The sequence below is a fragment of the Rhinatrema bivittatum genome, chromosome 2 (genome assembly GCF_901001135.1).
Source record: "Rhinatrema bivittatum chromosome 2, aRhiBiv1.1, whole genome shotgun sequence".
NCBI lineage: Eukaryota > Metazoa > Chordata > Amphibia > Gymnophiona > Rhinatrematidae > Rhinatrema > Rhinatrema bivittatum.
The window spans coordinates 555,605,390-555,626,172 of record NC_042616.1 but is presented as its reverse complement, the minus strand read 5'-3'; the positions used below and the strand labels follow the sequence as shown (position 1 = coordinate 555,626,172).

Sequence of the window (20,783 nt, the reverse complement as noted above, 5' to 3'; positions counted from 1 at the left end):
ATAGTTTTTAAACCTACTTTATAAAAGTATGCACATATATTTTATGCACTGAGTAACTGTAACATTTGTGTAACCTTAGGTCTTACAGGACCCAAAGGGCACTTTAAATCTAAGGGCTTCTGATGGTTCAGTCTGTCCTTACTGTTATCAAGTCCTTCTAATTCCAAGATTCCCTATCATTGTGTGTGTGTGTATGTGTGTGTGCGCGCAGATTATCTCCAAGCCCTTAAGCATTGTTAAATTTGTTACCGAGCACGCAGGAGCGCGGTCGCCTCCATAGAAGGTGGTGAGCCCTTGGGCCACGGCAAGACTCAAGGAGGAGCCCCAAGCCACACCGTGGGAGGTGAGCCGGTGCAGGCATGGTGAAGCAGGCAGGAACAGAAGCAGGGGGTAAGGAGCGGAGTCTGACCCTCAGCCGGACCTGCACGCCCATGGCAACCAACACTGGGATGTTGATTGATGAACGGTCCTCCGACTGTTCCAAGCCCTTTCGGACCTGCAGCTGGGTACGGCATAGGGCGGCAGGCCGGACAGAGGCGAGGGCAGACAGAGTCCTTAGAACTGAAGACATCAGATGGGGGCTGAAGCAGACATCCAAGACAGGGCTGAAACAAGACATCAAGGCAAGGGCTGAAGCAGGATACAGGCACTGTCTCTCAAGGCGCCCTACACAGCCAGCACGGCTGGACTGGTCACAGACCACCCTGTCCTACAATCGCGGGAGTGGACACGTGCAGGGAAGAGGAAGCAGTGAGTTACTGCACTCCTGGCAGTCAAGGCAGGGTAGGTTGCTGCACTCCTGGCAGCCTAAAGCAGGTTTTGCTGCACTCCTGGCAGCCTAAAGCGGGGTTTGCTGCACTCCTGGCAGCCTAAAGCGGGGTTTGCTGCACTCCTGGCAGCCGAAAGCAGGAAGGAAAAGCAGGAACTGGATCAGGCACTGGAACGTAAACAGATATCAGGTAACATCAGGAACAGACATCAAGGCAGAGACAGGACAAGGAGCCATCAAAGCAAGCAAGACCACGGAGGACCTGGATCGAGGAAGAGGTACAGACAACTGTAAAGCTCAATCCGAAGGCCAACTAGAACTGAAGAGAAAGTCCTTTTATACAGCTGATGTGGGCAACTCCCTGAGAGGAGTTTACCTGGACCACACCTCGCTGGCCCTATAAGTGAGGTGGAGAGCTGCGGGCCAGCCCCTAGGGAAAAGGGCGTGGCCGAAGCAGGAAGTCCAAACGGAGCCAAGCAAACCACAGGCAGGCCTCAGGAACAGCTAGGCCTCCCAGGCCCTGGAGCACATCCTGGATGTTACACAGGCAAGGCCCTGGCTTCGAAGAGGCCTCCAGTGGAAGGTGAGATACCACCTGTAGCGCAGCAACAGGGGGGATCATAACAAAATTCATATTTATACAACACAGACTTTTGTATATAGCAGTAATGACCTTGCTGGAGGCTGATTATGGTTTTCAACTTTTTACTGGCAATTAAATGAAAATTGATGAAAGTGTTCATTTACAATGTCTTATACAATACAGTCCATTTACACTATTGGTCTTATCTATAAATCTGTGACTTAATAATTTAAGTTACTTTGATCTTGTATTACTAATACTTTTCAAAGTTCCTTCTCCAAAATTCAGTGGATGGGGGTTCTTAAATCCAATGTAGAGGTAATAGTTTAAATTCCCATTGTTTCCTACCTTTGTCCTGATGTATTGAAATAAATTCTTACTTCTTATCCATTCTCCTCACAGTCTTTGATGGTACCTGGAGGGCACCTCCCTACTCCTCTCTTCAATTTTAGTGGTTAATACCAGATGGGTGCAACTGGTCTTTCTACAGTCCAACTCTCCTCTTCCCAGGAATGAATAGTAACTCATTCCCTGTAAGACTTCCAAGAGTCCACCGGATCTCTCTCAATGAGAGACTCCAAACTCTTTCATGATGTTATTTCCCTCAATCCATGGGAGTCCAGATAGATGATAAAAATGAAGTTAACTTAAAAATACAAAAAAAAGAGAGGAAGGAAGAATGGATAAATCTTCCTGCATCCTAAATCATAAAGGGCAAAACTTGGCATGATTAAGATCGGTAAAAGGCACCCTTTCTTCTGTTCCATTCACAGGTCTCCTTACTAGAGGCCCAAGGGGTCCTCTACCAAAAGTAAACACAAAAGAACCAGGGGAAAGAAAAAAGACATCCTGCCCACTTTAAGAAATAACTAAAGATCCACACTGCAAAATGGTAGCTATGAGCTCTATAATCTGGGGACCCCATCATTTTAGTCTCCCACATGGGGAAGTTAAACCCAACAAAACTTTTACTTCTATCCCTCCTATTAACATGGCACAATCCCTTTAGTAGAAGAGCCCAATAGGGCTCACTGCATGTTTATTTATTTATTTATTAATTTATTTTTTGTTTTTTATATACCGATCTTCTTACATTGGATGCAAATCAAACTGGTTTACAGTGAAACATTAGAACTTGCCTAAGAGCATTACATAGAACGAAGAACATAGAACATAAAGCAACATAATGCTTGAGAGCAATACATAGAACGAGGAATATATAAAAAACTTTTTGTAACATGGTGTTAAAATAAACTTTTATACAAGGTTGATGCAAAAAACCGATGACTTTAAATGAAAGCAGTCGGAGAATTGCCTCAATTGAAATAGGGTGTGGGGAGGGGAGAAGGGGATAAGGGAAACAGTGGATCAGAGGTAGAGTGTAGGGGAGGGTTTAAGTGTGGATTGATAACAAAGAGCAAAAAACATGGTTGTAGAGGGGAGTGACTGTAAGCCCTCAAGGAAACGCTAGGTTAAATAGCCATGTTTTCAGTTTTTTCTTGAAAGAAATCAGGCAGGGGTCTTGTCTGAGTTCTGGTGGGAGTGTGTTCCAGTGGATAGGACCTGCGGTGGATAGTGCCCTGTTCCTTAGCAAAGTTTTGGCTTGAGGGATAAAAAGGGTGCCTTGGTAAGCTTTTCTGATCGGTCTCGAGGATTTGATGGTGTGCAGCTGATATGTAAGATCCATTGGGGCTAAGTTGTATAAATATTTATGTGTGATGGTCAGGAGTTTGTAGAGTATTCTGTATTTGATCGGCAGCCAGTGGAGGTTGTAGAGGATGGGTGTGATGTGGTCTCTCTTATTAGCGTTAGTCAAGATCCTGGCCGCATAGTTCTGTAACATCTGTAGAGGCTTAATAGTGGTAGCTGGTAGACTGAGTAACAGAGAGTTACAGTAGTCAATTTTGGTAAGGATGATAGCTTGTAGGACCAGGCGGAAATCTTGAGAGTGCAGAAGCGGTTTTAGCTTTTTCAGAACTTGTAGTTTGAAGAAGCACTCTTTTGTCATGTTGTTTACAAATCTTTTAAAGTTAAGCTGATTGTCAAGGAGCACGCCAAGGTCTCTTACGAAAGCCGAGTTTTTGAGGTTGTCCAGGATGGTTGAAGGGATGCCAGGATGGCATGTGTGTGTAATAATCCTTGTTTTATGAACAGAAGCAGGTATTTTATACAGTTGGCTGATGTAAGCACGTTTCTCACTTATGAAAATACTTGCGTGTGTACTTTTAAGCACTAGTTCACCAAGACCTCTGTTAGTTGACCCAAAATCTCTTCCAGTTGACTCACATCCTCCACCAGTTCACCCATACTCTCCTCCACTTGCTCCATACCTTCACCCAAAAACTACAGACAAAAGAGAGATCAGATTAATGTTTCTCTGCTATTTAATTGATTGTTTGAAACATATATTTCTGACCTTTTCTACCTTGTCGTAACACACCTGCTGGATTGATTAATATTTAGTGTATTTATTTGCTCGTCATTCCACACCTTGTTGTAGTTGTTTCCTTAATCAGATTTGATTAGTAGCTATAAAAGCATGCACACATGTTTGATGATATACTCAGTTTATAAAATACATAAATATGCATGTACTTCAAAACACCACTCCAGAATCCCTCAAAACACCCACTATGTACATGCATACATTTCAGTGAGGCAGGCCTTGCACATACTCCCGCCCATCTGACAATCTTCTTACCACATACAAATGCAACTTACACACATATATGCCAATTTTTCTAGCACAACTCCCATGTAAGTCTTTGTAAATTACCTTTTTAATGGGGCTAGACTGAGGAACAAAGTCAGAAAACATGTTATCACTGAAAGGGTGCTGCTGAATACCAGGAAAGTCTGCGAGGAAGAGGTGGTGAATACAAGAATGGTAACAACTTTCAAAAGGATGTTAGATAAGCACAGAGGAAACCTAGTAGCTACAGGATGGACATGAAGAACTGGGGTAGCCTGTGGTATCTTTTGTGTAACATTTCTGTGTGGAGTAACCTTTGAGGTCTGACAGTTGAAACCCTAAACAAAAGGCATGGTTATAACCTGCATGGAGCAGTCTCTACAACCCTAAACATTTTTCTTATCAGATTAGATGGAAGTTTTTGGTCTTTATCTGCCATCAATTGCTATATTATTATGTTAATATGTTAATTAAGGAAACAACCACAAGGTGTGGAATGATGAGCAAATACACTAAATATTAATCAATCCAGCAGGTGTGTTACGACAAGGTAGAAAAGGTCCAAAAATAAGTTTCAAACAATCAATTAAATAGCAGAGAAACATTAATTCCAAGTGGTCAAATATTTATTGAAACATTAGTCCACCAACACGGAACCATGGTGCACTAGGGCTGCATTGGGAGGGATGAGTAACATATAATGTAACATCATTGGCCCTGCAAAGCCGCGGAAGCCCGGCTTTCATGTTGTACCAGCTTCGGCTGCACTTAAAAGTACCGAGATCTTCCTTCTGTTATCTTTAAGTTTCCATTCCACAATAATCTGGTTTTGGATGCTTTTGACAGCCCTGAACAATGTTACTCTAGGCAGAGTGCTTTAGCCTAATTGCCCCCCGTGTGGCTTTCAAAATATTCCTTTCTTTCCTGTGCACAACTGAGTGGTATACTACTTACATAGATACTGTTCAATGGTGTATTGCCTCCCGATGTGTTCACCTACAGGCCTAGCTAATGCTCTCTTCAAGGGAATGTCTGCATATTCATACTTCTTGAAATACCCTTCAAGTACCTGAAACAGACAAAGCGACAATATTACAAACTACAAAGAAGCCAATATTCAAAGGCATTGCAAAGGAGCCAGATACTCATTATTAGGAGAAAATGTAGCCAAATAAGTGAGAGAAATTTCAGGGGTGTTCTGGGGCAGAGTTGAGCTAACTGAATAATGTATCCGACTGAGTCTGATATTTGGAGTTAATTGATAAGTTATTTGTCTAACTCAAGATGTGGCTGAGAGCAGGGTTAAAGTTATCAGGAACATGTCCTCTAATAACTTTAACCTTAACTGTCTATATTCAAAGTGCTGAGCAGGACAATAAATAAAATTAAAATCAACCAGGCCTAGTGGCTCAGTACTTCACCCCCTACCCAAGTGTGCCAAATTCTGGGCCTACCACTCCGATCCTTCCATCACCACAAGAACCCCTAGAGAGTTTCAAATTGTCCCATAGAAAGCGGTGGATCACTGCTCCCTGCGCCAAATATTTAGAGAAACACACTTACCTCCAGCTCATTCCTCTTCCCCCTTCCCTTAGCACCCACATCCCAACCCTAATCCTTCCACCATACCTGGCATGTTTGAAGATCATCAGCAGTGCTGAGACTGTGGTCTACTCATGCCTCAAACACAGCAGCTTCCAGCCTTGTTTTGACAGCAATTTAATGCTTCCAGTGCTGCCTCTGTCAGTGCATCACTAGAGGCGCTGGGAGCAGGGCAGAGGTCCCTCTCTCCTGGCTCACATAAAAAAGGTATTGAGGAGAGATAGAGAGGTCAGGGGGATGGGAGGTAGGTGCCTCTAGTTTTTCCTGTGGGTGGGGGGAGCAGCTGCCCAATTATATTTCTAAGTGAGAATTGGGCCCGGGGTCGGCCTCTTTCTAAGTTGTCAAAAAGATTTCAGGGATGGGGGAATGGGGGTTGCATGGCCTAACATGACCTTACTATTACTCATTGGGGTGGAGAGGGAGGGTATTGCCTATTGATACCCTATCTTCTTGGGTGAGGACAGTGCTATTTAGCCCGATATCTTTCAACGATATCGGGCTAAGTAGCATGTTATCCAGCCTCACAAGGCCAGATAACTAAAAAGCTTATCAGGCTATATTTGGATATCCAGTAGGTTTTTAGTCATCTGGCTATAGGTAACCAGATAACTTTAGTCTGGATATTCAATGGAACACTTATCCTGCTGAATATATGGCACAGGTTATCCAGCTAACCTTAGCTGGATAACATGTTCACTTACCAACCTACTGAATACGGACCTCATTATTTCTAATCCTGACATTATTGAAAAACAAACAATAATCTGTTTACTGGGAGTCCGACTTTAGAACATAATGCTTAGGGCTGAAGTCCACTTGTAATTTGTTTACTCTGACTTCAGCTATAATTTTCAAAATCAACACATGCGTGTAAATGGGCTTTTAAATTTAGCGTGTACATGTGAATCCTTGCATAGTGCATGCAAGCACATTTACTCCTGCATGGGAGCAGGAGTAAATGTTCAGGCATACATTTACATGCAATACTTTTGAATTTGGAAAGTATGTGCATAGATGGGTTCCCTGCCCTAACTCCAATCCCTGGAACGCATCTTTCAAGTACATGTAACTGTTTGTTTACGCATACAACCCCAGATAATTTCAAAAGCCCATATATATGTGTGTAAAATGGAATTTTATGTGCGCAATCGCTTTTGAGAATTTATTCTTAGAGGGAATACAGCAGGCAAGTGCATAAGATGACTGCATCTTAAACATAAAGAAACTCTTCAGTCTACCTCAATGGAAAATGGGGCCTTAAAATTGAAAGCTATCTAAACAAATTTTAAAATATGAGGGACTCATTTATTAAATATTTATGATCATTTTGTACATGTTTTTCCCATTGACAATAATGGGATGTTTTCCATGATAAATCTGGCACCAGTGCTGTACCAGAGCAAAACTGAGGCAAATCATTTATGAGCTCCAAGGTTTTCTCATCTTTGCTTGGTGATACCAATATGGACCAATAGCATTAACACAGGTGTCCATAAACATCTTTGTTCTTTTTTAAACATAATATGTATAAAAGTGAACATCTTACTTTGGTTTTTAGCTGGAGAGAATGCAGTTTGAAAACTCAACTGAACGAGAAAAGAGGGAAATTCTTGAGATGGAAAAACTGGAAATGGAGATAGAAAACAGAAATCTAAAGACTCAAATTGGAGCACTCCAGGAGCTTCTGGCCACCAAATCGGATCTGACAGCCAGTGCTCTGGAAACTGATTTCAATGCAGCAAAGAGTGAACTCCTTGAAAAAAATAAGGTAACAAGGTTTATTAATGTGAACAGTATATGTATATATTTATATGTAAAACTCATTCAAAATGTAGCCAATGGCTGAAGCATAATCTGCTGTTAATAGAACTATTTTTTTTTTTAATGATCTCTGGGGTACTTTTACTATTTTATTTTGGTGTGTGTGTGTGTTTGTGTATGTGTGTGTATATATATATTCAGCTTCAGAAAAATGATTGAACTCTATCTTTCATTAGATGACTTTTAAAAAAATAAATGAAACCTCCCCTTAGATCTTAACTCAAAGCAGATCTCTTTGATGTTTTGAGCAACAACTTAGCAGTAACTGCTAAGTCACTTTTAGTGCTTCACTCTACTGCTGCATAAAGAAATGAAATTAAATTTCAGATGTTGAATTTCCATTCTACAGTACAATAGGAAAGATATCATTATGGCTATTCTAACACAAACATAACATCTATTTATCTATCTATTGTTGCTCAAAACATCAAAGAGATCTGCTTTGAGTTAAGATCTAGTGGGAAGTTTAATTTATTAAAAAAAAAAATCATCTATTGAAGGATAGAGTTCAATCATTTTTCTGAAGCTGAACCTGTCGCATTATTTTGCCTTTGTCTCAATTAGACAGTATTTTTTCTGAAAATTGGAAAATTGAAAGAAATCAAGACCTTTGCTGCCAAATTACTGGAAAGCACAAGTAAAAGCCCAACGTGAACTTAGATGAGCTAGTAGAACCATATCTAATAGAAATACATTTAGAGAAAGAAAGAATACGTTTGTTTTCAAGAAGATGCATCTGTCATCTTTGGCCGTGGTACCAATGAAGAAAGCTAGTAAATTCAAGTTGATTTTGAATTTGTTCTACCTTTCTGGGTCTTCAGTGAATGGCTCTGTGCCTGCAGAGTCTTGTTTGGGGCATTGTGCTTCTTTTGAGCCTAATTTGGCTTTGGTCAGAGAGGCTGGCAAAGGTGCCCTGTTTGTTAAGGCAGATAGCAAATCTACATTTAGACTGCTTCCTATGCACCCAAATAGCTTTTCATTGATGAGATTAATTTTCACGGGTCAGTTTTTTGTTGATCATTGCCTTCCTATGAGATGTTCAGTGTCGTGCATTGTTTGAATTGTTTAGTACCTTTGTTCACTAGGTTGTGGTGTAGAGTACAGGCATGGATAGCATAATGAATTATTTGGATGATTTCCTTTTTGTGGGTCCCTTTCGGTTAGACACGTGCTCAGATTTGTTGGCTGGCTTCGTTAAGGTTGCTGATCATTTCAGAATTCCCATTACAAAAGAGAAGATAGAGGGTCCTGCATCCATCATTACCTTCTTAGGAATAAAGATAGATTCTGATGACATAGTGTCACGCTTACCAGAAGATAAGGTGCAGACTCTTAATATGCTGGTGGATCAGGCATGTGGGGCTAGGAAAGAAACATCGAAACAGTTGCTTAATAGGCTCTTTGAACTTCACGTGTAGTGCAAAACCCATGGGCAGAGCATTTACTTGCAGATTTTCAAGGGCCGCAGCATGCATTAAGGCCAGTCATCACTTCATAAGTGCGACTTGTGGGATCAAAGATGACTTGTGGGTGTGGAAGACTTTCTTAGAATCATTCAATGGCTTTTTGGTTTTGCCTGAGCCTTGGGTTTCCAACAGGGATTTGGAATTATATTCTGAAACAGCCGAGTCCCTTGGATTTGCAGTGTATTGGAGAGGAGCGTGGAGGGGGCCAATTCCTTGGAAAGAGGCAGCATTAATAAAGAGCATGATTTTCCTTGAACTTTTCTCACTAATTCTGGTGTTGGCTCTTTGGGGAAAGGGACTGTGGGATAAGCCAGGCTTATTCTGGTGCAACCACAAAGGGGTGGTGGAGATGATTAATCTGCAGACTGCCAGGTGCAAGCAAATATTGGTATTATTGTGGGAGCTTGGTCCCTTGTGTTTGAGATGGAATATTTCAACGAAGCCTAAACACATCACCAGAGTTGAGAACTCAGTTGTGGATACTCTTTCTTGTTTCTAGTGAGAAGAGGTCCGAAGGTTGGCTACTCAGGCAGACGATATAGGATCCCTGGTTCCAGAGTACCTGTGGCGGTTTGGAACGGTGAACCTTAGGATATGATTAGAGCATCTGTGGCACCGTTGACCTGGGCTGTTTATTCCAAAGGCAGAAAGGTTGCATCTGTCTTTTTATATGGGCAGTGTTGGGTCTGTGTTCATATGCCTCTGGAGTATATGATGCAGTACATTGTGCCTGCTAAGTAGTCAGCTTGTTCGTTGACAACCGTATGGTGCCATGTGGTGAAATTTTTCTTTTTTCAGAAGTTGTTGGTTTTTTGGAACACAGCAGTTTGCTTTTCTATGTAAAGTTGATGCTTAAGGGCTAGGAATTCTCAGGGGCCATGTCAATGGACATTCATTATCTGATATGTTTCAATGATTTAATAGCAATAGTGAGCAGTTTATTTAGGTTTGTTGGTTTGGGTTTGAGGTGGTTTTATTCAGAGAGGATTTTATTTTAGCTTTCTTTAGGGCTTTGAGGATTAGTGAATTGGATGTGTATTTCCATGTATACATTGTTCCATGGTGGATCAGAGGAGAGAGAGCAGGTAATTCAGTTGAGGGCTTTGGCAAACAAGGTTGCATGTCCAGTAGACTGCATCAAGGCATTTATGCAGAACAGCCTATTGGCAAGGGTGGTTCTAGCATGAGGCAGGGTGAGGGGGCAGCCTCAGGCAGCAGAATTTTGGAGTGGCAAAAAGTGCTCCTCCAAAACACCTCTACCACAGGAGCCATCTCACCCTGCCTCAAAGTAAAACATCAGATTGGGCTGAGATAAACTAAACCCCTTCCCGATCTGCTCAGTGGCAACGCACATCCCTAATCCCATGCAGCAGGAATCGTGTTTATCCTGATGTCATTTCCAGCTGCCGCGGGGCCAGTCTCGCAGCTTTTGCCACGAGACTTGCCCTGCAGCAGTAGGAGATCACATCAGGATAAATGCGACTCCTGCTGCCTCCCACCCCACAATTGGAGACCTAAGAGAGGAGGATGATGCAGTGGCTGATAGCAGACCCCATCCTACTGGTAGCTGAAAAAAAGGCCTAGGCCCTATGGATGTGTGTGGGTGACTGCCTGTGTGGGTGTGTATGTATATGTATGCCTGTGTGTGTGTGTGGGTGGGTGACTGCCAGCCTGGGCCGATAGATGAGGGAAGGGGAGACTGAGCTGACTAAAGGGGAAGTTCTCACTCAGCCTCCTCTTCACTCCCCTTCACATAGCTCTGCTTTCTTCTCTTCTCATTAAGAAGGAAGGGAGTGAATAAGTGAGTAGGAGGAGAAGGGAGTGGAGTTGGGAGAGAGAGGGAAAGAGGAGGGAAGGGAAGAGGAAGGGAGGAGGTGTGAGTGAGGAGAGAGAAGAGGAAGGGTGAAGGTATGGGGAGATGGAGGGGAGGGAAGAGAGAAGGAAGGGAGGAAGTGTGGGAGAAGGAAAGGGAGGAATGAGGGGAGGAGGAGTAGGGAAGGGGAAGGGAGGAGGTATGAGGGAGGGGAGAGAAAGGGAGGAGGTTTGGGGATATGAAGGGAAAGGGAAGAAATGTGGGAATATCAAGGAAAAGGGAGGAAGTATGAGGAAAAAGGGGGTGGAGAAGGAGGGTGTGAGGGGAGGGAAGGACAGGGAAGGGCTTGAGTGAGAAGGAAGGGGTGAGTGAGTAAGCGGTTTTGAAATATTTTTAGCATGTTTTTACTATTATGATTGATATTTTATATTTCTTGATTATATTGTTTGTTTTATGAGGAATGGTGATGTTTCCATTTTTCCACTGTTGCACTGCATACAGAGCTGGCTTCTTGCGTTTTCCAGTACAGTTTTTGTCTGCATTCTATTTGTACATTATGGTCTCTTTATTCTATATTTTGTGAGGGTCTGTGTGTTCTGCATGTGTGACCGAGATGAGGTATTCCGCTAATTTCTATGTAGGGGTCTTTAGCAGCCTGGCTTGTTCTGTTTTCCTAATATTGGTGTATGGGTATTAGGGCCTGGTGTAATATTTACAGTATTTATTTTTCATAGGCAGGGTTGTTAATGTTTTGAGTGCTGTAAGTTGGAACTCTTTTGGTGTGGGAGGTTTACTATATTGTAACTTGTAATTCAGTTTACTCATGGCTTTCGGAGGGCCAAGTTCACACCTAATGCACTTTACCATAGGCCTAATACTACTTAGGTTCCAAGTGTCTTTTTTTTACAGGGTTTTCTGGTCGGCACCACAACAGTGCATGTAAATTTAATGTATATGTTATAAGTGATGCTTTTACCTCAGAGATTGTACTTTGTCCTGTTTCATGTAAATTCTGTTATTATAAATGCATAATTTTTAATTGTGTATGGGGAGGGCCGAGGGCTGGGGGCAGGAGTTGTATGCAAGGTTGTAAGGTTCACTTAGGGTTCCTAATACTCTAGCACCAGCCCTGAGAGTTACATATACAGCCACATCATTCAGCCATCTCCAACTTCCCTAGGGGACAAATGCTGGGAAAGGCTGGGAGGGAGGTGGTAGAGCTCCTGACAGCTTTCTAGATATATCATTATCACTGTAACTATCTACCACTCCTCTGGGAATCCTGATCCTGCATCCTCCCTTTCCCTAGCATTTCAAATAGCCAAAAGGGCTATATGCCAAGGGGATCCCCTCTTTTTTGCTTTCTCGCTGATTTGACCTGTGCCAGGTGGCACCGGAGTAGTGGAGCGCGCTCTCTTTCCTTGCCTCAGGCAGCAGATCATTTTGAACAGCCCCTGATATTGGCGGTTTGCAATTTTTGGTTCATGGAGAAAGGAGCCTTTGTTTCTGTATCAGTTAACACAAATCTTCAAATGGATTATTGCGGCTTTGGGTCTAAATGAGAGTGAGTTTGGGATACAGAATTTTAGGATAGGTGTGGCCACATACATTGCCCAGTATGGTTGCCAGACACAGCAATTCAGCATATCGGTCAATGGTGTTTGAGGGCATTTACAGGTTACATCCATCTGGGCTTGGCGTATAGTTAGTGGTGACTTTTCAATGGTTGATCTTTTGGCTTTCCTTTTCAGAACTCCAGGTGGGGTTGGTTGAATGAGAGTGTGCCAAGATCATGGGCCACTCTTTCATTCACTGGGCATTTCAGTGAGTAGTGATTCAATCATATGGAAAGCAATTTGGATTGGTAGTCAGGAGGATGAACCACTGGTGGCTGGGAATTTGTAGCATGCAGTTGGGCCAGTTTTTAAGAGTTATGTTTGTTCTATTGAAGCTGATGAAGACATCGGGAGTTGTGGTGCTTTATTTGCGGGGCAATGATTTGCGTTCTTCATGGGAGTTGATGGCCATAGTAAAGAAAGATTTAAGCAAGTTGTTGATTTTTTTTGCCAAATACATGGTTTGGGTGAATATAATTGTAAGATCTAAATTAGTCAAACAAGCCTCTCTAGAAGTGTGGTGTGAGAAAGGTGAATAACCAGAATGGTTCCTGATTGCTTGCACAAGGAGGTTTTCAGGTAAAGCATGAGTGGGTCAGGGATAGGTGTCCTGATCTGTACTGGATGAAGAATATACATTTATCTGACAACAGTATTGAACTTTTCAATAATTACATCCAGGAGGCTTTGGTACATGTTTTCTTTGACAACTGAATGTTGCAGTATACACTCATTTTTGGTGGTTGACCTAAGCCTAGGTTTATTTCAAGTTAAACTTGTTCATAATGTTCAACATGTGTTGACATAATGTGGGCAAGTAAATCTGCTATTTGAAGCTGTGATGGTTAAGTGCAAACTATGACCAGGCCACTGGCCTTACCTGCTGGAACATGGCAAAGAGGTCATGGGGCATGGTAGAGGACTGCTGAGGCAGTTTCAGAAGCTGAGGTTAACTGTTGGTGGACTGCTAGGATGTAGCGCTTCACTCCAAGACTACTGAGGCTGAAACTGGGGCATGATTTAGTTTTAACCAGGTTGATGATAGCTTGTATATTGCCCAGCTTGGATCTGTTTTGTTCATTGCTACAATAAACCATAGCCTTGATTAAATCTAAGTTTTGTTGTGTTGCATCTCTGTGAGGGATTAGGCTGATGGGGGAAGGATGGGGAGCCAGGATGTCCCATATGCATAAGAACATAAGAAATTGCCATGCTGGGTCAGACCAAGGGTCCATCAAGCCCAGCATCCTGTTTCTAACAGAGGCCAAACCAGGCCACAAGAATCTGGCAAGTATCCAAACACCAAGAAGATCACATGCTACTAATGCAATTAATAGCAGTGGCTATTGCCTAAGTAAACTTGATTAATAGCAGTTAATGGACTTCTCCTCCAAGAATATATCCAAACCTTTTTTGAACCCAGCTACACTAACTGCACTAACCACATCCTCTGGCAACAAATTCCAGAGCTTAATTGAGCATTCAGTGAAAAAGATTTTTCTCCGATTAGTCTTAAATGTGCTACTTGCTGACTTCATGGAATGCCCCCTGGTCCTTCTATTATCCGAAAGTGTAAATAACCAATTCACATCTTCCTGTTCAAGATCTCTCATGATCTTAAAGAGCTCTATCATATCCCCCCTCAGCCATCTCTTCTCCAAGCTGAACAGCCCTAACCTCTTCAGCCTTTCCTCATAGGGTAGCTGATCCATTCCCCTTATCATTTTGGTTGCCTTCTCTGTACCTTCTCCATCGCAACTATATCTTTTTTGAGATGCGGCGACCAGAATTGCACACAATACTCAAGGTGTGGTCTCACCATGGAGCACTACAGAGGCATTATGACATTTTCAGTTTTATTAACCATTCCCTTCCTAATAATTCTTAACATTCTGTTTGCTTTTTTGACTGCTGCAGCACACTGAGCTGACAATTTCAAAGTATTATCCACTATGACACCTAGATCTCTTTCTTGGGTTGTAGCACCTAATATGGAACCTAACATCGTGTAACTACAGCAAGGGTTATTTTTCCCTATAGGCAACACCTTGCACTTATCCACATTACATTTCATCTGCCATTTGGATGCCCAATCTTCCAGTCTCCCAAGGTCCTCCTGTAATGTATCACAATCCACTTGTTATTTAACTACTCTGAATAATTTTGTATCATCTGAAAATTTGATAACCTCGCTCGTCATATTCCTTTCCAGATCATTTATATATATATTGAAAAACACCAGTCCAAGTACAGATCCCTGAGGCACTTCACCGTTTACCCTTTTCCACTGAGAAAATTGACCATTTAATCCTACTCTCTGTTTCGTGTCTTTTAACCAGTTTGTAATCCATGAAAGGACATCACCTCCTATCCCATGACTTTTTAGTTTTCCTAGAAGCCTCTCATGAGGGACTTTGTCAAACGCCTTCTGAAAATCCAAAAACACTACATCTACTGGATCACTTTTATCCACATGTTTATTAGCCCCTTCAAAAATTGTGACTATGTCTTTAGAGGTTATTTAGAAATATATTTAGAGAAAGAAGGCATGTGTTAATTTTCCAACAACACAAGTGCTAATTTATGTATTAATTTAATAAATCGGTTTGATTATAAAGAAGTATAAATTTGTCCCATGATACTTTTATGTCATGGATGTCACTTTCTTTCCAAAAGACTTAATCATCTTTATTTCAATCAACACTTTTATCTAGGTTAGCAACAATTCAAATTAATTAGTTAATATAGCACACAGTTTCTTACCAGTTAAGCATTATGTATGCCAATAAAGCTTGATGAAAGAATCATGGCTATCCATACCATATATGTACTGATTGTGGCAGTCTGCAACAGATTATTTTGTTTTTCTTTTCATTCGACATTTCATCTTTCAACAAAGTATTCCATAGACCCATAACAAGAAAAACCCTTCTTAAAGCAGAACTTTGGTTATTTCATATGGCTTTATCGATTGTGCTTCTTGATGAGTTTGCATCATAATTTAATAGCTGTAATGCTTGAAAAATTGCCTAGCAGGACTAGAAAGTGATTCCAATTGCTTCATTTTAGAAGGGACAAGGTAAAAGAATACACTGTAAATATTAATCAATATCCACAGCAGATTGTTTACCACAGAAGATTTATTACCTTGCACTTTGGAATTATTTTCAGCCAAAATCTGAAGTTTTTTTTGTTTTGCTTTTGACGCTGTTCAACAACAACATCAGAAAAAAAATTGCCATCTTCACTACGTTCCAACTAATTGAAAATCAAAAGCACTATCAGAAAAAAAATACCTTCCCTTTCAATCTTGTAGCTGAAAAGGCTGTCCTGTCCATTCCCCCCAATTGAAGAAAGTAAAATCCTTGGTGTAGAACTTTTAAATAATTTCAAAATCATTTGAGAAGAATAACTAGTCAAAGAAAAGAAAGATCAGTCTGGTTTCTTTGTAATTAAGCACACTAGTACCATGGTTAATACAAAATACAATTTCAGTAGCTTTCAGCTATTTCCAAAACTAGATTTCCGTAGCGTTCAGGTAGGTCAATCCCAACGAGTGGGTTATGCACCTCTGCCAGCAGATGGAGATGGAGCAAAAGCTGATGTCACAGCTATATAGTCCTGCCCTCACATCAGCCCACCAGTATTCTCTGTCTCCAGCAGATAATGGACATGCATTTCCCTTCAGGGAAATGCCTGTGAGTAAAAAAAAGAAAATAAAAAAAGGAGAAAAAAAAGAACACAGCCAACATGGATTTACCCAAGGGAAGTCTTGCCTAACAAATCTGCTTCATTTTTTTTGAAGGTGTTAATAAACATGTGGATAAAGGTGAACTGGTAGATGTAGTGTATTTGGATGTTCAGAAGGCGTTTGACAAAGTCCCTCATGAGAGGCTTCTAAGAAAACTAAAAAGTCATGTGATAGGAGGCGATGTCCTTTCGTGAATTACAAACTGGTTAAAAGACAGGAAACAGAGAGTAGGATTAAATGGTCAATTTTCTCAGTGGAAAAGGGTAAACAGTGGAGTGCCTCAGGGATCTGTACTTGGACCGGTGCTTTTCAAATGATCTGGAAACGAATACGACAAGTGAGGTTATCAAATTTGTGGATGATACAAAATTATTCAGAGTAGTTAAATCACAAGCAGACTGTGATACATTACAGGAGGACCTTGCAAGACTGGAAGATTGGGCATCCAAATGGCGATGAAATTTAATGTGGACAAGTGCAAGGTGTTGCATATAGGAAAAAATAACCTTTGCTGTAGTTACACAATGTTAGGTTCCATATTAGGAGCTACCACCCAGGAAAAAGATCTAGGCATCATAGTGGATAATACTTTAAAATCGTTGGCTCAGTGTGCTGCAGCAGTCAAAAAAGCAAACAGAATGTTAGGAATTATTAGGAAGGGAATGGTTAATAAAACAGAAAATGTCATAATGCCTCTATATCGCTCCATGGTGAGACCGCACCTTGAATACTATGTACAATTCTGGCCACAAGGGAGGAGCAGCAGGGGCGTTCCCGCCACAGGAAGGGCAGCAGTAATGACATCGGCACTCGGGCCGTGGGAGGAGCAGCATGTTGGTGGCTCCACGCCGTGAACAGAAGCAGGCCTCAGTGCGCCGTAGGGAACAGTAGCTTCAGCAGCCTTCTGGCTGTGAATGTTGAGAGGCTGCTTGCAGTTGGGACCCGTGAGCAGGATCATAGCACATTGTTTGCCTCCTGAGGTGATACCATGCAGTTCCTCCTTCAGTAGAGTTCCTCAGTTCGGTAACCTTGCCTGGCATGGTCCTAAATTCCAATTAATGGTTGCAGACTGAGAGATGCTTGGCGGTGAAGGCTTTATCCCTCTCCCACCATAGTCGGAACCCATTCCTGCTCTCAGTCAGGAAGGGCTGAGCTCAGGTAACTGTTTTTAACTTTAGAACAAAAAGAAATGAGTCAGTGACAGGAAGACAGCAGGAGAAGAGTCTGTTTTCTTGGCATTTAACTGTCCCACTCATGTCTCTGGGAATTTCTGTAAAGTGAGAGGAGATTGCAGGCATGACAGGTTGAACATCCATTTGGCTAGGTGCCACTTCCAGGCTTCTCCCATTTTGGCAAGCAGTAGGCTGTGAGTACTTTTGCATGCTCTTGTGCTGCAGATCGTCAGCGCACACTTGCACATCTGGGTGTGTGCTCATTCTCATTTGCGCATGCAATTGGGTGTTCTTTCTTTTGTACTCACATCTTGTGTGCCCAGTTTAGGTGTCAGTCCTGGACATCCAGTGGGATGAGTGGCCTAGGCACTTGGGCTAGGCATGAGGCTTCATTGGGCTCTGACAGTCAGAGCTTGCCTTTGCAACAGGTTTGCTCCTTGTTGCATCAGGTCCTCTTGAATTCTGTTTCAGCAACCTTCTGTTTCAGCGACCTTCTATTCCAGCGTCCTTCTGTTCCAGCGACCTTCTGTTCCAGCATCCTTCTGTTCCAGCGTCCGACTGTCTGTCTACGTCTCCCCAGGTAGTACCCCGGTCTGTCTCTCTGGTACTGACCTCGGTCTGTTCCTTGACCATCCTGACCTTGCCTGCATTGTGACCCCTTCTGACCTCCGGAACCTGACCTCTGCCTTGTTGACTACTCCTCGGACCGACCCTCAGATTCTGACCTTGGCTACCATTGACCGCGCTCCCTTGTTGATTCTGGGCACACCTCTCTACTACCTCTCCGGGAGACCCTTTGAGGCCACCTAAGTCCAAGCAGCCCGGGTCCCTACGGGATCCACCCGGGGGGACCTCGGGCTTCCATTGGTGAAGCTCATCCCAGCCTCCGTCTCCTCCTGTGCTCCGCCCCCTGGGGCTTGTGCTTCCTGGTCCCTACCATGGAGCATTCTCCACTGCTCCAGGACAAGGGTCCACCTCCAAGTGCTACAGCACCAAAGTTCTCTAATAACTAAAAGCCTTAGTATAGAGGTAGGCAACTCCCAATCTGAAGTGCTTCAAGCTGGTCTGGTTTTCATTATAGTCACAATGAATATGCATGAGATACATATGCATACAATGGAGGCATCATATGAAAAATGCATCTTCTGAATATTTAGTATGGCTAACTTGAGGACCCAATTGGCTTGTGGCACTCAAAAACAAGAGCTGTTGATCTTTTTCCTAGGAAAATGCAGGCATTTACAGAGCTGGGTTTATCTGACAGGTTGTGCAGAAGACTTAAAAGGCCATATATTGGGGTAACAAACACATTAGCATTGCTGGTAGTTTAAATGATTAAAGATCCTTTTGGTTAGGCATGGAGAATGTGGGGACTGGAGGGAACTAGATGAGGATTTTGTATGGTCTTCCACAGGAGATGACGGAGTACAAAGGAAGAACCCACAAAACAGTACGGTAAACGGTCTAGAAAAGCCATGGATGTGAACATACAAAGCAAGACCGGAGCCTTGGAAAGAAAATTTATTGACTGATTATACACAGCCCGACTCTGGCCAAAGCTGTATTTTGCTTTATTCAATTTTATCATTGTTTAACCTAAATATTACTTAATCTTCTACTGTCTATTATTATTTAATATTGGGTTTGTTTTTAAATTACTATTTACTTTTATATTAAAACTTATATAATTTCAGAGCCCCTGATGCAGCCATAAAAGGCGAAACTTTGGCCAGAGTTGGGCTGTGTATAATCAATCGATACATTTTCTTTCCAAGGCTCCGGTCTTGCTTTGTTTGTACAAAGGAAGAAGACAAAGAAAGACTATCCTGGATAAGAAGAAATCTTTCACTGTATATATATAATGGAATGAAATAAGTATAGATGACAAATAGAAAAAAAAAATCAAAATATTTAACATATTACCTCTAATGCAAATTCAAGAGAGTGTATTTATTTATTAATTTACTTATTTATTTATTTAAAGGATTTATAATCCGCTCTCTACTGGAAGCACAGATGGTTTACAAAGCCAAATACATACTTAAAACACAAGGAACATAGAAAAGTTAAACAGTAACAAGAACTATATCCCTGGAAAATGGACCTGTTCAGCGCACTGGATCCTGACAATTGTAACGAAAATCCCGCAAAACAATTTACTTGACTCTAATAACTAAATATCAGCAGGCCTAGATTTAGACATAGGTAACATGGGCAACTGCCTAGTTTGACAAATTTCAAAGATGCCAAATATCCATGCCAAAGAGGAACCTGCCTATGCTTGCTTCAGGGCCAAGTGCCAGCACAGCTTCAAAGGGGTGCTGCCATGGCATTGTGCCTACTGGCACAACAATCTTATATCTGGCCCTGCATATTTATTTAGTTAATTATTTAATTGATTTATATTCTGACAAGCCATTAGCATTATTTCTTTTTTTTTATTGCATATATTATATGTATAGCTCTGATCCTTGATACAATACTTTTGCTATTGACTATTAACTGCTCTGATGACTAAGTTCACAAGTTAGACATTGCACAAACAAAGCAAAATTAACCTGCCTTTCATGTTCATACTGTTCCCAGTTTAAAAAACAAAGGACTCTATCACACCTTTATGTGAATATATTAATTGCTCTTAATCAGAGATAAAATTGCATTGCATTCTAGAATAGGTATAGTTCTTAGCACAAGAGACTGTATTGTATACCGCCAGAATTAATCTTATCTTCACTACTGAAGTCCTCATATCCATTCCAATACATCAACTTTTGAAATAAATATATCTTCTACTCAAAGGAGCTATCACAAGTAACTAGTGTTGAATTATTCAACAATAAAACTTTTATCCTGTAAGTTTTCCAGTAAAAGGTAATAGAGTTCAGACAAAGTAAAATGCTGAAATAAGAGCTCATTGTTATTGGTGTATTTCAAGACAGATTTTGCACTGCGTGTATAAAATAAGGAATTAATTAGCCTTTTCCTTTTTTATTGGCTAATCTACTATTGGAAAGTCAGACTAGCCATAGGATGTATTCAGTACTCTTGCTATTTCTTCTGTGTGGCCAAGGTTTGATTTATCTTTCTAAATATTGTACTTTCAAGAATATAGGATAAGGACCTATTTCATTTCAAAATTGCTCACATTTGCAGGCAGTTTGTAATGAATGAATGGCACATAATGGGCCGGAGTTTAAAAGGGTTACGCGCTTAAGTTAAGCGCGTGACCCTTAAAAAAAACCCCTGTGCGCGCCGAGCCTATTTTGCATAGGCTCAGCGGCGCGCACAAGCCCCGGAACATGCGTAAGTCCCGGGGCTTTGCTAGGGGTGTGTGTCGGGGGGCGTGTTGGGGTGGCGCGATGTTCAGGGCATTATGGGGGGCGTTCCGGGGGGCATGGTGCTGGCCCGGGGGCGTTCCGGGGGGCATGGCTGAGGCCTCCGGACCAGCCCACAGGTCAGGTGATGGCGCGACAGGGGTTATAGAGTACCTATGCAAAC

General features: G+C 41.9%; 1 protein-coding gene across 2 annotated transcripts in view; it reads left to right on the top strand.

Moving 5' to 3' along the window:
* Positions 1–20,783, top strand: part of CCDC102B (coiled-coil domain containing 102B) — an 810,362-nt gene that overhangs the window by 258,635 nt on the left and 530,944 nt on the right. For both annotated transcript variants that reach the window (XM_029590911.1, XM_029590910.1), the window contains one exon: positions 7,205–7,414. In XM_029590911.1, the coding sequence (XP_029446771.1) occupies positions 7,205–7,414 (210 nt within the window). The remainder of the gene's footprint in view (positions 1–7,204; positions 7,415–20,783) is intronic.